This window comes from Lissotriton vulgaris, chromosome 5 (assembly GCF_964263255.1).
Source record: "Lissotriton vulgaris chromosome 5, aLisVul1.2, whole genome shotgun sequence".
NCBI classification, from domain to species: domain Eukaryota; kingdom Metazoa; phylum Chordata; class Amphibia; order Caudata; family Salamandridae; genus Lissotriton; species Lissotriton vulgaris.
The window spans coordinates 352,498,793-352,516,188 of record NC_141693.1 but is presented as its reverse complement, the minus strand read 5'-3'; the positions used below and the strand labels follow the sequence as shown (position 1 = coordinate 352,516,188).

The 17,396-nt window shown below is 42.4% G+C and overlaps 1 protein-coding gene across 4 annotated transcripts in view; it reads left to right on the top strand.

Annotated features, from left to right (window-relative positions):
• Positions 1-15,115, top strand: part of SH2D5 (SH2 domain containing 5) — a 150,002-nt gene extending 134,887 nt beyond the window's left edge. For 2 of the 4 annotated variants that reach the window (XM_086921628.1, XM_086921630.1), the window contains 4 exons: positions 2,011-2,182; positions 4,072-4,189; positions 7,288-7,447; positions 10,358-12,766. In XM_086921628.1, the coding sequence (XP_086777754.1) occupies positions 2,011-2,182; positions 4,072-4,189; positions 7,288-7,447; positions 10,358-10,570 (663 nt within the window). In that variant the 3' untranslated portion in view covers positions 10,571-12,766. Of the gene's footprint in view, positions 1-2,010; positions 2,183-4,071; positions 4,190-7,287; positions 7,448-10,357 lie in introns of all 4 variants that reach the window. The other 2 variants (XM_086921629.1, XM_086921632.1) reach the window with 2 other exon arrangements.
• Positions 15,116-17,396: the final 2,281 nt, after the last annotated feature.

Here is a 17,396-nt window from a genome sequence, read left to right as displayed (position 1 = left end):
TGGATCAAGGTACTGGTTTCTTCAGGGCAGCAGGACCTAGTGAAGGGTCACATGGTTCTTTCTGTGCCACCCTTTCCCATCAGCAGGGTCTTGGGCTTGTATAAATGCAGTGATGTGCATGTACTATCCATTGGTTACTCCTTTTTTTTAACTATTCAGTAGAATCTGGTCTGCAATCTGCAGTTTGCCTTTCTATGTACCTGATTAAATATCATTTGTCCGTCAAGTAGACCGGAGAGTTTTAAACTTGAATTGTGGCGACTTAAGCAGGTTTCTGCAAATAGTGCCTCTATTTTAGTTCATTTGAGGCAGATGTTTGTTGTCTGAAATATCAGTTAGCTGATTTGGTGTTTATCTATATCATTGCCCATTAAAACATACTCAGTAATAAAGGAGAGACAAACAATAATGACATGTAATCGTGGCAAAAACATCCTCATTATACAAATAAAAACAGAACAGAAAATCACTTCTGTTCTTCTACTTTGTAGTAAACAATAATTACCTCAAACTGTTGACAGTTCCTAACTCCCCGTAGATCTATATGCAAACTCTTTCTTCCTGTCTCCAAAAATGCCTTACTTACGACAGAAGCCAGTAGTAAGCAGACTTTCTAACTTGAGGTGCTGTGAAAAATGTTTGTACTCTACAACATTATTACATTGCCACCAACCATCAGTCATGCCCTGACCTTGTCATGGGGGTGCGAGTTATCCGTGTTAAAAGTTATCTCACTTTAGGTGAGCAGGGGCAGTTCTGCTTAGGCACACCCTGTACTAAAAACATCTGCCAGGTGAGTCAGGGCACAATTCTTCTGTGCTAGAAAAAATCTGAGACAGAAATGTTGAAATGAGAATGTGAAATGTGAACCTCACAGCTGTTAACAATTTACGTTTTATGTCCGACTGTTAAAATAGTCTAGAGTCTCTTTGCTGCCATTCTCCCTCAGCTGAATGACATTCTTCGTGGCAGGTTTTAAAGGTTTCATTTCCATAAGTTCTCTGGGACTCTAGTTCTCTAGTTCTGTGTATTTCTCCTCAGCAAAAATATTTGGGGGCAGATTTCCCCTTATATTCACACAGCCTCAAACACTGTGATTATTGATAAGCATAATTAAGTGCAATCGTTTATTCATTTGGTATTGTGGACTGTGGCTTTAACACATTCCCAGTACTGGCCCTCTTCGAAAAGACTTCTGTTGATCACCACAGGTAGCTGGAGCTGAAGTTTGCTTGCCCTTAGTGGAGCAAAACACCACTTGGAGCGTAACTTAAATCTCTGCCTCTGTTTATTCCTCAGTGTTAAGGAAACATTTCCCATAGCGTATTTTTGCAGGGAGATTCCTGCTTTGACATTGTGCATGCCCTTGGATAATATCAATGCATACATTAAAGTCCTCCATCAAGAGAATTTGTGTACCATGGTCTGAACACATAGGAGAAGGTTGAGGATTTCAGTGCAGACAGTGGTACACCACGTGCTGTAGCATACCTTTGCTGTAATGGGAGCAAAACAATGCACTACAATGGTGCTCATGTTTATAACCTAAGTCTTAGAAAGGGGTGATAAAGAATAGGGCTGTCCACATAAACCATATGGTCTGAGATTAAAGTTTCTATACCAGTGTTGGAAAAAACAGTTGCGTGGTTCTGGAAGCCTATTTGGTTATTTAATGCATGATAGTGAAAAGTGATTTTAAAAAAACAACTCGTGAAAACATGTTATTGCAATGCTTGGGACCTTGCCAATTATCATGAAGATAAGGGTTTGTATACGTCCTATATTAAAAATCTTACCCCAGTAGGATTTTGGGTAAAAAGTGACATCTTGATGCTTGTCCATTCTTAGGCCTCTCTTTTTCAATCCCACTGCAATACCTTGTTCACGCCTTGAGAGCCCTTGATGATGCTCTGTTAATATTCTTCTGCATTGGTAAGATCCTTCTGAGGAACCCACAGAGGCAAGCAATAGCAGGAAAACAACTGCTTCCTTTTGTGGTTTTCATTTTAGGAAGAAAAGCCAGAGGGAAACAGCAGGAAAAGCACCAGTGACTCTGCTCAAGAAAATTCTTTCAGCTCCCCCACCCTGGTGCGGAAAAAGGCAATCCGTAGCAAGGTTCTTCGTTCAGGCGCCTATCATTGTCACAGCTTCGAAACCCAACAGCGGTATGATGGAGAAGCTTGTAAGTAACTCTGTGTATATATTGAGAATCCTGCCATGCTCCTGTGAGTCCTTTTAGGCCCAATGCACTGCTCTTACTGCACCCTTACACAGTAAAACATCAGGAGAATGATGTGAACAACGCACTGGGACTGTGTCCAATCTTTTTCCCCCACTCCTCCTGCTATGGAGACTGTCATCACCACACTTTACTACAGTGCAGAATTGCTTCTCCATAAGTCCATTGATTTTTAAATGATCACTACAACTTAGCTCAGTTGTTTGCTCCACATCTTATCCTTCATAAAGACATGCCAGAGGTGGGGTAGGAAGGGGAGATGCTGTGTAAATGGCAAACAGATTAATTACTCCTGTGCCCTTCCTGAACAATAACTTTTATCTACTGAACCAGCCAAATTCGTCTTTGATTTTGAACAATGTATCGCTCCTTCAGTTCAGCAGACACTGTCATTACTCTACAAACATATTTAGCCTTCTGTTCTGCCCCGACGCGCCCTCAGTGCAGTCACAATGCAGGTCGTCGCTTGTAGCTCTTTGTTCCATCAGGATAGGACCCAGAGAAGAGCAGCTGTGCTGGCATAACAAGAGACAGCCATCGGTCATGAGCATCAGCCTGAACAGTGCAGGGCTCCAATTGGCAGGATCTATTGTCCAGTCAATGCAAAGTGCCTCCACCCACTGTTTGTTTATCTAGGAACTGCATGGTACAAGACATACCACACCACCCAAGCACAACAGACACAGGATGTGCATGCCAAAAACTCCTTTGTTCAGGGGGCAAAATCTGTGGGTGAGATCTGCAGTTTCCCTGGCGAACATGCACCATCTGTAGGATGTAGCTACCCAGAAAACAGGTGTGGATCATGCAGCAGTAAATATGGGTCGCAGACATAGATATGAGGCCTGATAGCTTTGCACTGTTGCCCACCGGTCCTTGCAAAAGATATACCAGATCATTTTCTAGTCTCTGTATAAGTTGGACCCTGAGCCCACTTTATGCTGTTCCTCTAAATTCTCATACCCGGCCTGACACCTTGCTCATGACTTGGAGAATGTGATATTAGTGTGCCTTCCTCCTGTGGTGCATGAGGTGCAGGCACAGGAAGAGGGGATCACAGCGTTGGTAGGGGCAGCTGAAATCTGGGCATGTATCTGGGCCAACAGGGTGAATTTGCTGACTTTAGCACTTAACCTGTCTACACAGAGCTGCAAAAGCATGAGAATCTCCTTGGGTAGTTTGGCACTATGCCATGCACTTGAGGCAGGGCCCCGGGTGGAAACACCCAAAGGGTCTCTTGCTCTATTTTACATGGTCAGGGAGTATTTATTCCAGAGTACATGTGTACCCTCCATAGTCCTGTATGCGTTTGTGAGCACCATGCACCTTCAGCTGCACACCGTACACTTCTCCACCAAGTTAGTTTGTTGTCCAGTCTAGAGAAACCAGGTGGATGATGGGTCATATGTGCATTCCTAATATAAGCCAGAACCCTTTCATCATCTGTGATCACTTCTTTAGAAAAATCCAAACCAAATCAAGCTATGGCTATGACCTCAGCGGTATTCCCTTCTTCTTCTAATCACACTTTGAAGTTTTACCCTGCACCACTCTCTTCCGCCTCTTCTACAAATAACTGAACATGTGACACATGGCCCACTGCATACCTGCTTTCTTTCCACTATTATGTTGTTTGTCACTGAAACCCCACACTTTGTGCCATTGATAGTACAGAGTTAGACAACATTCCCATAGTGAATACTAATAAATAAAAATATTGTCTCTGAAGAGGGCAACTTGGAGGTTACTAAATTCGGAGTCAGAATATTCTGTTTTTACTTATGATGCCTGACGCTCTGGCTTGGTTTTGATGTTTCCTTTTTTACCTGCAGACCGACCGAGTTGGGTCCCCGCTGCAGTGGGAGCCTGCAGCTGCGGCAGGACGGCCCACCTGCCAGAGAGTGAAGCTGCACTCAGCGAAGTCGTCTGGTCATTTGCCGGTATTCGCAGGTTAGTTTCAGAGCTAGGAAAGTGCATTGTTCTAGGTTTTGTTCACAGGCGTGTGAGGCCTTTATATCACTTGCACTAATGTGGCAAAACTTAGATCGTAAGAAGGAAAGTCGATCCCTGGGAAGTTGGAGAATGACTGTAGGGTAGGGATTGAGTTCGATCTTGATATATGTTTTTATGCAACAGGTACGCAGACTAGAGTCTCATGCTCACTGCCTTGAACCTTAAGCAAGCACTTCGCTGATGAGGCTCAGCAAGGCCAAAACTGAAGTTGCCCAGCAAGGCCAAAACTGATGAGGACCAGCAAGGTCAGAAACGGTCAGGAGTTTCTTCTAATCTTATGTAGGGGGGACTGATCCTACCATTTCCTGGACTGTTCTTATTGAAGCAGGAGCTAGGCTGATTTGCCTATGGCTGGTCTTTGCCTTTGTTAATATTGTTGGTAAAATAACAATGGTCTAGAATGCGGATAGAGTAATTACCAGCAGCTGAGAAGAATTTAACCCACCCGCTTTTTGTTTCTCTAGTCCTGGTTCTTGTGAACAGAACTCTCATAAATCCTTAACCATATTTTTGTATTGTGTTTTGCGCTACCCCAATGAAAGCATGTTAAGAAACCTAGTGAAAGCTGGCACTTGAATAGGAGCTCACCTGCATTTCAGAAATGTCTCGATGATACATTGTCTACAGAATATGATATAAGTATAAGCGATCCCTTCACCATTGAAATACTTTCTTGATGCAGGCAAAATAGTTCCTTTTATTACTATCACACAATGCTTTAAGAAATTAGAACCCTACTTCATCGAGGATGCTCTACTGGATGTGGAATTGTCCGGTTGGAATTTACTGTTCTTGTGTGTACCAAATACGTAGACCTGTCTATACCTCCGTGAGTGGGTTTTCCTCCGTAAAGTGTCTTCCTGTTCTTCCAGGTAATTTATAGGCAGAAATTAGAGCTATTATTAAGGCATGGGTGTCAAAGGCTCAAGGTTGTTGAACTAAAACTAGGTCCTATTAAGAAACACATGCCTGTTATTCTGTAATAGAGTATACATATTGGTAATTTGCAATTAGGGTATTGGGAATTTTAATTTGAGATGTCTGCAACTTAACCCAAAAGTAACAATAGCAAAGTGTAGTATATGATGAAGAAAATTAAGTTCCAAGTACATTATATCCTTACGTAAACCTATAATATATCCCACCTGGCACAACAGTGCTGAGCTGCTCTGTCCTCTTTGTGATGACTTCAACTGACACTCAAATACCTCTCTCACAAAGAGCATTAGAGACATCTTGAAGGAACCTTCACCAAGACCCATAGAGAGATACTGCAATAATACATGGAATGGGATACCATGCACCGTGAAAACATAAATAAATGTACTCTTGACTAAAACCTTAACTACACATGTGGTAGCTTATATATTACGTAATGTGTAGACAAGGATTAATTTAGACTGACTTCAAAATACCTTTTCCGTAGTAAAGCAATGCACTTCCCAGAAGGCTGAGAAAGTAAGAATTTGATTTAAACCTCGACACATATCCTCCTGCGTCCTTTCTAAAACAATTTGAGTGTTGAAAAATCCCTAAGGTTTTACTCTGATTTTATAAAACCCTCCTGGTCTTGGATAGGCTTTTTGTCATCATGGGGCCCTAATCCAGACATAAGGGCTTCTAAAAGCCTCACAGCATTTTATTGGATTATAGACCATATACTCTCAGTTGTAACATAGATGCTGTTATATCTAACACATGAAAATATTCAAAAAGTGATGGATGAAATGCTTGAGATAATCTCAGCCACAGGAAATCACTCGGCTACATCCCAGTCCCTTGTTATGTTGTATACCATGCCACCACAATTTGGACCCAGACGTATACAAATCAGTCTTCTTGACCCTGCTCCAGTGGGAACAGTCTAGCCTGTCCAACCAGGCCAGGTCCTTTAAGAACTGAAACACAAGCATCCCAGGACCAATTTTAACCTATTTAGGGCTCATCAGCCAAATATAACTTTGGTTCCAGTGACACAGTGTGCATGGAGCTCATGCCTGCACATACCATTCTCATTTAGGGTTACACACTAAAGTATACAAAAAAGTGATGTATGAAATGGCAGAATAAATCTCAGTCACTGGTAATCCCTCAAGGCTGCATCCCCGTCCATCATTATTTTGCCCACCATGCCACCTCAGTTGGACCAAGCCATATGTAAATCATTCTTGACACTGCACCAATGGAAACAGTCCAGCTCAAACTGCCATGATAGGTCTTCCCCTGACCTGTGACACAAGCAGCCCAAAAGTCATTCCCCTGCACAAAAATCCTTTTGATGCATGGATTGTAATTCCAAATACTCCATTAATTACTTCATCCCCACAATGTTCCTCAGATTAATACTGGCTGATCAAAGCAGCTGAAGTTTACTCAGTAAAAAATATATTCTGGTATTCGTGGGATTTTGTGTGGATAACACTAAATTCTGCATGCAATTCTTCATTTTCAAGAGGAAAGTTTGCACTCAGTAAATACTGCACCCGTGAATAGTACAGTAGGCCCAGTAGGCCAGAAGCACAATTTTGTCAAAGTGCTGAAAAATACCTTTGACTACTAGTCCTTGGATTTTCTCTAATCGCTGCATCCCCTTATGGATTTCGAGGTTATTTGAAATCTTCCCATAAAAAGGTGGAAGGGGGGCATGACAGAAGAGTAAGTACAAGTTACTTATTACCCCGATGACTATTTTACTAATGGATGCACACCGTGTTACTTCCTTCATTAGCTCAAAGAGAGAAAAGAGGCTGAGATAAGGAAGTGTGTGGGAGGGTTCATGGTGACAAGCCACTTGCAGGCTTGCATGTGGTCCCATTTTTGCAATTGTCAGTGGTTGCACACTGCACATAAATATGCTTCTGTGCCCTCTCTCTCAATAACGGCCATTTTAGAAATCAGAAAGAGGAGGAATTGCGATTAAGAGTGCAGCAGTGATTTCACAGCCCTGATGGGGGTATTCAAGACTTTCATTTAGTGCATAAGAGGATCCAGTGCATAGAAAGAAGAATGATTTATGCTGTTTCTGTCCTCCACAGGGATTCGGGAATCTTGCTGCTGAGGAAAGATGCTATAGGTTCCTTCCTGATGCAGGCAGAATCAGGTTCCACAGGCAGATGGACACTAACCATCAGGACTCAGTGTGGGGTTGTTTCTCATCAGATCCTACAAACTGATCATGGAACATACTGCTTTGAGGTGAGATTGCAGCTTGTGTGGATGACTTACGGAAGTCACAGGGAATGTGTAGGTGAGGTTGGGGAAGTATCAATGAGGTTGAGAGAGGTAATGCTGTGAAAGTGCTAATGAGGCATGGTGTTTGACAAAGTAGAAGGAAAGAAGTTCAATCTCAAGTAAGGGGATGGAGAGTAAGAGTGTGTCGAGTGGGCTGGACAAAATGGAAGAAAAGTGTGTGAGGCAGGGTGAGTGTATAGGTGAAGCGACTGTGCAGCTTTGGGATTTAATTTGGCTCTTCAGATATAGTGATTTGTTTCTGACTGGAAACAGGTGTACTGTTGTGACTGCCTGCATGTGATGCAGCTAGGAGATGAATCGATGCAGACTTGAAGTGGAACCCAATATAGAGCAGTCAGAGCTGGAGTGATGAGGTCTCTTCTGAGTTTTTTTTATCTGGGATGAATGGTTTGACTTTTCAGGAAGTGATAGCTTGCACCATGCTGTTTTGGTTGTCTTAGTGCAGGGGGTCTTAAGGTAGAGGTTGCACTTGAGGATGGAACTGTACAATGTGTTGTTTGAGGCAAGTTGTGGTGTAAATCTAACTTCATATCAATGTACCATTCTTGTATTTGGGTTTTCCTGGTGTTGCTGTTGTGGAGAAGAATTTGTGTTTTGGGTGAATTTCGTTTCAGGTACATGCTTGTGGATGTTTTTGATGGTGGAATCAGAATTGATTGTCAGCTGTTAATTGGCGAATTTTGATTCTAGGGTTGCAGAACTGTACTCTGAGTAAGTTGGTGAACAGATTAAAGATGACCTTGGAGATGGCTTCATAAGAGACTCCACAGTTGACTAAAAGCCATTGATAACCTGATGGTCCTGTTAGGTTTTCAATGGCTTCCTGGTGTGGTACCCAGATAAGAGAAGAAATAGCAGTGAACTATGTTAACGTTTGTGTTTTTTGTTAGGGTGTTAGGCAGGCCACTGTAGTCGATGGTGTGGAATGCTGCTGAGAGATCTTGTGGCTGAGATCTCCCTATGCTTAAAGTATAGGAAAAGTAAAGAGTTTATTAAACTTGAAAAGAATTTGTAAAAATATTTTGATGTTACATATTAACTTAAATGAATTTTATATATTTATTTAAAATGTAGAACAGAATAAAAACATGCTAGAGCACTATTTACTGCATTTTGAATTAAATGTGTAACTATATTAAATTAAAACTATCAGATTACATTTAAAAAAAATCTTACCTACAGTAAAAAAAATATATTATTATTTATTAAAAATACTAAAAGTTATGTATAGAATTAATTGAAAGTAAGTTATTAATAAAAATACAGGTAAAATTAATCATGAAATTAAAAAAAGCTGTTAAAATATTTTAAAATGAAAAGTAAAAGTTTTATTTGTAGATGTGTTTCGCATTAAATTACATTTACTTATATTCATAACTAGTTTAAATAATCTTATTTCATTTATACCATATTTTTATAGGAGTGTGTTGCAGTGCCTGTGGTTGGCAATGTGTGGTGTTGGACCTTCTCTAGTTCTGAGCTGGAGTACATGTACTAGTGTTTTAGATCCTTTCTTGGCTGTAGTAATCTTAGAAGTGCAGCTTATGAATAGATAGGGGCTTACTCTTTTGTGGGTGGGAGAATTTCACCCAACCCCTACCTAAACCATTTCTTACTCCTCCATAAGCTCCTCCCATTTAGTAGTAAGTATGTTTTTTTTAGCTACTCCCCGTACCCTCCCACATTAAGTACTAAGGGGCCTATTCCGATGTCGGACGACATCGGGCAGGAGCTGTAACCGACCGACCTGCTGTCGTCGATTACAGCCTTGCACCTTGTGGCCGGCTTCGCAAGATGCCTGCCACCGGGTGCAGGGATCGACGGAGGGGCACCATAGGTGCCCCCAGGCCGCCATCCGGCGGCCTCACATCCATGGGGGCCCTGCTGGGGGCCCCCAGAGACAGCTTCCGACTGCCTTTTCATGCCGGACAGACCGGCACGAAAAGGCAGTGAAAAGTACATTCGTACTCCCTCGGTCGTACAGAGGCGACCGGGGGAGTACTGGAGGATTTCCGGACTGCGGACAGGCTCTCCGAGCCTGTTGTCCGCAATCCGGAAATCCGAGTCGGATTCCTTTCCGACTGAGCCCATCAGAATGGCTCGGTCGGAAAGGAATCCGGCCGGCAGTGACCGATTCATGGTTCGGAGCCCTTCCGGCCGAAATCTGAATCGGCCCCTAAGTAATTAAGTCATAAACATGTGTGGGGATCTTCCTTTAGAAAATATAGGTGAGTGGTAGATTTACAGTGGTAGGTTTATGAATTGTATTTCGTAGTACTTTAGTACTTCTTTGCGTACTACAAAAATTAGGTTTGTGATTCGGGCCCTGAGTGTTTTTTGTTCCTTAGAGTGCAAGGCCAAGAGGTCTTTTGAGCAACATAAAGGCCTCCTCTGGTCTTGTGTATATGGTTGATACTCTAAATGCTGTGGAGTTTTTCTTTTTTCATCTTTTGTCTCATTCTCCTCATCTCCCCCTGATCTTTGCAACTAACATACCCAGTATATCTTAATATCTCATCTATTTTCGTCTAGCCTTTCCCATCAAACACACACATCAATCCCCTACTTCCCGGGGGACTGTACTCTCAAGTCACTCTCTGCCTCTTTTCTGTGCCTAGTTCCCTGTCAAAGACCAAACTTGAAATAGCGGAAAGGCAACATAAAAGGAGTACAGAAATATAAGCATATATGACATAGGAAAAGGAGTCTCTCATGAAGCAGATTTGGATACTTTAAAAGCCCTCTTAGCTTTACAACATATGAAAGGGGCTCCTCAGGATGAGAGGAAATGACTTAGCCTAAACCAATGTTTGGTCTTGGAGTGTAATATTCTTTTCTTTTGCTCACTTTTAGCATTTGAGCAAGGAGTTTGCCAGTCTGGCCTCTCTCGTGGCCCATCACTCTGGGAAGGAGAGTGGACTCTTTCAGTGCCTTGTTTCTGGGCGCCTCAATCCTTCTTACGAGGATCAGGACTTGTTGGGTTGGAGCTGGATTCGAAGGCCAAGCAAGCAGAATAAACAGAAGATCATCCAAGAGCAGGTGGCACCAACAGAGCTGGCTGGCTAATGAAATGGGCTCTGTCACCCTGGAAAAAAGACAAGACATCTTAGTTGTGGCCTGGTGTTATGAATGGAATGCTCACCAAGGTGTTTGGACCTCTAAGCTCCTATTTCCACCGGAGACGTATTTTGAGTGATTTGCACCTGAAGTCAATGTGTCAACTGTGAAGTTTTGATCCACTGGTGTGACTATCCAGCAAAATGAGCCAGGCCTGTTGAGAGTGGTCAGGAGCGATATGACTGAAAGGGAAGTTATGTCATAACGCAGAGCATGTAGGAGCTTGCCACAATAGCAGATTGAATGACAATGGGTTGCGTGAACTTTAAAGCATGTGTGAGATGCTGTTCATTAACCCTGTTACTAACACACACTCAGGCGGGTCATATCCCTTCCACGGCAAAATCGAGGAAACAGAGGTACATCTCTTACCTGGTTTCTTTATAAGAGTTTCACTAGAAAATACAGAATTCTAAAGAGATACATGAAATGACTAAAGGGATGCTGAAAATGTAAGGCAATACCATGATTTGGAAGGTTCATAGTAGCCACCTTCTGCAGGTATGTATTTGTAAGAAGGAGATTCCTTTTTTGCCATGAACGAGACAAGAACTTTGCTGTGTTGCAAGGGAGTTCTTGGGTTTCCACAGTGGGGTCTTATTCCACTGAAGGTACTTTAAAAATGTTCTGCATTTGGAAGTTGAGACTGGATGCTCTTTATCAGAAGCTGTGGAAAATTGATCTGCATGAAAGGACTATGAAAAGATTATCTGTAGCAGATACATTAGATGGATTATAAAGGTGAACCATGGAAGGATGATATGTATTATTAGGACACAGAAAATTGCTCTATATCAGGGATACTGTGGAAAGAGGTTTTGTAATGTAGAAGTTTGGAAAAATGTATTGTGGAACTTAAGAAACACATTGTTTTGAGGCCCTGTGGAAAGAGTTCCTGTGCTGTGAATGGTGGAAAGAAGGTCTGTATCCAGAGTTCTGTCAAAGGTGCTGTCCATCAGAAGGACTATGGGAAAATGTCAATGTACGCAAGTTTATGCTAAAGGAATTTGTATTGTGAGACAATGGAAAGTTGTTCTGTAGCAAGGAGGTCTGGATGATCTGTATAATGGGACTCTTGAAATGAATGCTTTTTTTGAGGGGTGCTCTGTAAACAATAATTGCTTCTGTAAGGAGAATTGCTGTGACTTTTAAGTGGTGTTCATCTCATGGCTATTGGAATTAATGTGCTAAAGGTGTTGGTAAAGCTTCCCAGTAGTGTAGCACAGCTTTATGAGTTGTGTACTCTGTGGTGAAGCATCCTCTTGTAAACACATGAGATAGGATTCAAAACGAGCTGGCCAAAGGCCTTTGTTGTTAGACGCAAAAGTGAACTAAAGCACTTCATTTGTTGTGCTGCTCAGTGCTCTACCACCATTTGGTGTGGCATGAGCAAGGGACAAGACATCCCAATCGGACAGATTAAAAGGGAGACTTCCCCATAGGCCTATCCACCAATGGCTTGAACTCTACTATGGTAAAAAATCCCAATGGCATCTGGTCACTAGGCCACTATACGCACATTTCGGATACCTTAGCATCTGTCATTTTTCCATTCATATGTGCTCATGTGGCAGTATGTCCTTGCACGTTGGATATGTCCTTATACGTTGCTTTAAATTAATGTGGGAATCTCACTCAACAGGAGATTCTGCTTTAGGAATGTAGATTTTCCTTTATACGTTAGCTGAAAAATCTGGATTGTGTCATATACAGAGGTGATTGCTTTGCTTATCATTATTAAATTGCCAGCAGATAGCAGCAAAACCACATACACCACTGAACCACCAGAAACAGTTGGAAGAGTTGTCAGTAAAACAAGGAAGACAGAACAGTCTCAACCAGTCAATTTCTCCATGATTCCTGCAGCACCACTTCTATCTTTGCTGACTACATCAACCATTCATGTTTCTCTTCATTGACATATCCCGCAATCTTTGGGAGCTTCACAGGCATGTATTTTGTAGCCTGATGTGTGGCATCCACTCAGAAGATCTCATCTGGGTGAAATATAGGAGGTTCCTGCTCAGACTGATCTCCATGTGTGTCTATTTTGTATGCTGTCTCACACAGTGAAGGACAGATGCAAGGGCCTTCAACTGGTCAAAGCAGGCACACACTGTCCAACATGCACCACTCCTTGCCCAATTTGCATTCATTGTCAGGTTAAAAGTTGGCCCATGGCCTCTGTCACGATTCCATTTCCTGAGTTACCAGGAGCTGTGGAGTGCCAGGACCTGAAAACCACTTCAGTCTACAGGAGGCAGAAGGTGGGGATGAGATTGGAAAGTCTACTTAGGGATGCCTTCACCAATGCTTCCCACACCAGCATCCAGCATATATGAAACACACTGGCAATTAGAAAAACATTTGTTAATCTCACTACACCGCAGAAATATTTATCTTGGGTTTGCGTCAATGGGGCACAAGGACGACACAAAACCTTGAATAATATTTACCAAGTCAAGCAAGGCCACCTTGCGTGGCCCTGCGTGGTTTGGTAAATGTGGAGTAATACAAGGCAACGCAAGTCACTGCCTTGCTGTACTCTGATCCAGGGAGGTGTTACATGGGTAGAGCGTGGGTGTCCCACACATCCACCCATGTATTTTGGCGCATTCTTAGATTTACCATTAGTGGTAGAAAGTATCAAAATGCCACGACACCCCAGAGGGCATAACAAGGAGAAACATGTTTATTTCTCCTCGTTCTTTCCTCTTTCTACGTGGGCTGCATTTTGAAGCACATATAGAAAGAGGAAAATGCCTCTGAGGATTGTTTTTAATCAGGAAGGTACCCCTTCCTGCACAAGAACAATCCTGCCTACAACACAGGCACCCTTGCAACATGGTGCACGGTACCTGCGTTGACGCTAGGCAGCAGTTTGTGCACCAGCATTCCTGCCCTCTCCCTTTCATGCAGTGCAGCAAGGTGATTTGCTGCATTGCATAACATGTACATTTGATAAATATGCCCCTGAGTGTCTTAGCACTCTGGATCTCATTTTGGATTTGAAAGAGAGGGGTCCATGTCCTAAATCAGCTGGGATCCTACCCTTCCAAACCCACAGTTCTTTCCCTCCCCTGTCCATTTACTGGTGAGGGAACCGCCATGTTCCCGGCACCAAAGCCTCTGCCATATTGGCCCTCAGAAGACCTTGACGTTGAAGACTGTTTGCCACAAAGCCACTGTGTCACAGTGGTAGAAGCCCCAACCTAATCAGCCCGGGCTTCTGCAATTGGTTTTTTATGCCTGATTCTGCGTTGTGGGGTATGTCAGCAGGAAAAGACAGACGTACAATGAACAAAGAGGAAAGATTCAGTGCTTGTCATGGACCACATCATATGCCACAACTATTTATTTCATATATCTTATAAACACATCCCTAAGTGGGCCTCAACTACATGGCTGCATTCAATTTTGCCCATTAGCAGATGCATCTTCAGTAAAATAATCTTGGCAAAACGATCTCGCCAACACTGCAGTGACCTGTAAATTGGACGGATGTTCTGTAGACAGGCGTAGCAGAGACAAAGGTGAATGTAAGTGCTGCAAAAAGGTAAAATGAGGGTTTTTAGATGACTACAAAATCATTGCTTGTCTCCCTGGGAGTAGTACTGGAGAAGGCACCTCTCCTTTTTACATTGAAGAAAACTGACTCTTCCAACTCTCTTGCAAAAACCTGTTTGACGGCTGAATTCCAATGGCTCTCTTCTGTGCAGTAAAAATGCAATGAGGATAAGTCAGAGTTTTTCCTTTTTGGGACCTTCCCCCCTCAGATCAGGGAATCGCTCTGGCCAGCGGAATATCCCATACCTAATTCTAACTAAAGATTGCAGGTAGTTCAGCATGCAGCAGCGAGGACTCTTATTAATATTCCCATAAGAACTAGTGCAAGGCAACACCTGCGTGATCTCCAATGGTTACCTGTGGCAGAAAGAGTAAAGTTCAAAGCCCTTGTCCTGGTTCACTTGGCCCAGTACGGACTTGATCCAGTCTATCTAAGGAATCGTTTCAGGTTCTACGTTCCTACTAGACAGCTGCGTTCAGGTACCACGTTTTCGCCTCAAGATAATTGGTGGAAGTTCTCTTGCTTTTAACCCCTTCGGTGCTCATGACAAAGCCAGCTCGTCATGGGCGTTACCTGCGCTGCGCGCATGACGAGCTGGCTTTGTCATGTAACGCGGGTTTTTTAAATTTCCAGCGCACAGCGGGAAAAGCTGCAGCACTCATGCGGTTAAGAAGCCTCTGCATGGAATTTGCTTCCTTTGGACCTTCGTAGAACCCATGACCCTAAGCTCTTCAGAAAAAGACTGAAAACTTTTCTCTTCATCTAATTGGTCCTCCCCTTCTCCCCCACTTGGCTCGCGCAGGGACACTCCTTGAGGAGCTGTGTGCGCTATAATTGGCAATAACATAATATAATGTCCACCATATCAGGCCAGAAGCATTCTCAAGATAAGATGAGTAGGGAAGTGCTTGAACCAGAACATGGGGGCATATTATCAAGGACGGGCGTTACAATTATCTCCACTTTAGCAGCAGAAAACTGCCGCTAAAGTGACGATAATGGGCTTGATAATATGCCCTTGTGAATTCCAATAGAAGCCCATGTTGTGGTGTCAATATGGGCTTCTATTGGAATTCTCAAGGGCATATTATCAAGCCCATTATCGCCGCTTTAGCTTGATAATATGCCCTTCAGTGAGTATACAGGTCTCTAATAAAGGCAGGCCCAAGTATTGTATTAAGCCCAATGGTACGTTCAGAGCTTATTACAGAGGGCATACTTCAACACACTGAACCAGAGTCAGTCGAGAGCGATCATGTGGGAGATAATGTGAGATCCTCTGAGCTGCAAGATTATCGGAGATGCTAAAGTCTGCTGAAGTAATTGAAATAGATACTGTCAGAGAAATTACAATAAACTTGTAACATTTCAGTAAAGTAAAAGAAGGATCTTAAGTGGTTAAAAAAATAGGCACACATATAAATGTGATCCAAAAAAGAAGGTTTAGAGTTAAAGATAGTACTCAGGTTGCATGCAGAAGTGACTGGTTCCTGGGTTGTGTGAAGATCACAAAGCCATCAGGCACCTGATCACATATTAGAGGGTTTGCCAAAGATAATGACTTCTGCCTTTCCAGAATTTAACCTCAGAGAGCTGGTATTCAACTATATGGCAATGGATAGCTGCATTCTTTGAGACACCATCAAGTCCAAAAATGAGGTTGGTGACATCAGATTGGCGAAAATTTTGAGGCCAAATGAGCTAACCAGAGTGGCTTTGATTGCATTATCGGACATGGTCTGGTGTAAAGCCAGCTCCTGCGGCACCCTGCAAGAGAGGTATTGCATTCTGATCTAAAGGCGGAGACACTTGAGAGGTTGCTTAGAAAGGAACCAATCCAGTCTAATGATCACTCTCACCCTTTCACTTCCCAGACACTGAGACATAAAGATGGAGTGAGAGATCATGTCTATCTATTGCTGACATTTTCAGGTTCTATAAAACCATCTTTGGATGAGGCTAAGAGTTGCTTGCTGGTCCCCAGTAAGGACAGAAGTTTGTTGACCTACAATGCTTTCAGTTATTCTTAGCAGGAAAGCATAGAAGGGAATTGCGTCCTAAATTGGACAAAATAGGTGGGTAGCAGTGTTTTTTTTTTAGAAGCCAGGCAACATCCCCATACAGAGACTTATTACACGTTGGGTTAAGCATAGACAAGAAAGTATTTTAAAGCTTAATGATCCACATAGGGTGGGATAGGTGATGAGAGCCAGTATTAATGGACAGGATTTTCATTAACTAAATACTTATAAAATGCGGAAGAACATATTGTTGACACCCTGAAAAGCCAACACTTAAATGCTCGGCTGTCATGCCGTCCAAATAGTTTCTCCTGCTGTCAGCAACAAAGAGGAGGTGCTGCAGGAAACATGAATCAAGGTACAGATGCCCACATGCCGAATTATTGAGACTGTGTACCACTTCATAGTTTTTCTGTAAACTATTCCCTGGGTTACTTGGCTGGGTACTCATTCTGTGTTCTTTGCAGTGGTTTTGCTGCTCTCACTTAGTAACTAAAGAAGGTTAAGAAAAACGTTCACTTCCAATAATGTCATCCTGCCTGCACGAGAAATGTTGAGGGGTGCCAAGTGCTGAAAGAAAATTCAGAGCTTTGAACATACGCATAAACGTTTGACAGTGTGTGCACTGGAGCAAAGGACTAAGGATCAGCCTGTGGTTCTCATTCACTTTATTACCCTTAACTTACAGTTGTTAACATTTTATTTTACAAATATTTTTGTATGTAAAAATGTAGTGCACATTCGGAATAAAATGTTTATTTTTCAAATAACATCCTTATTGTATGTGTGTGGTTATTTATCAATTATACTATTTCAAAGATGCTCTTGGTACTTTTGTGGGGAGGGTCAACATTTTGGGGATGGGCAGGATTGAATGTTTGACGATATCTCTTAAACACTTAAGGGTCTATACATTGTGAGACTTCGACCACCTTAGTCAAGGTGTCTAAGAACAATTTCATAATTTAAAGTAAGTTCAAATGTTCTGAAAAAATGAATCATTCACACTTAACCTTCAAGTGAACTTTAAGGGTCAGCGAATGAAGAATATTAGACAAGCATCTTCTTCACTGAGTGGATTCTAATGACACTTCTTGTGACCAAAGATTACTTTTTATCTTCAACACTGCCAGTGCTCTTTAGTATCTTAAAAGTAACATGCATCACTACATAAATGTTCCAAATA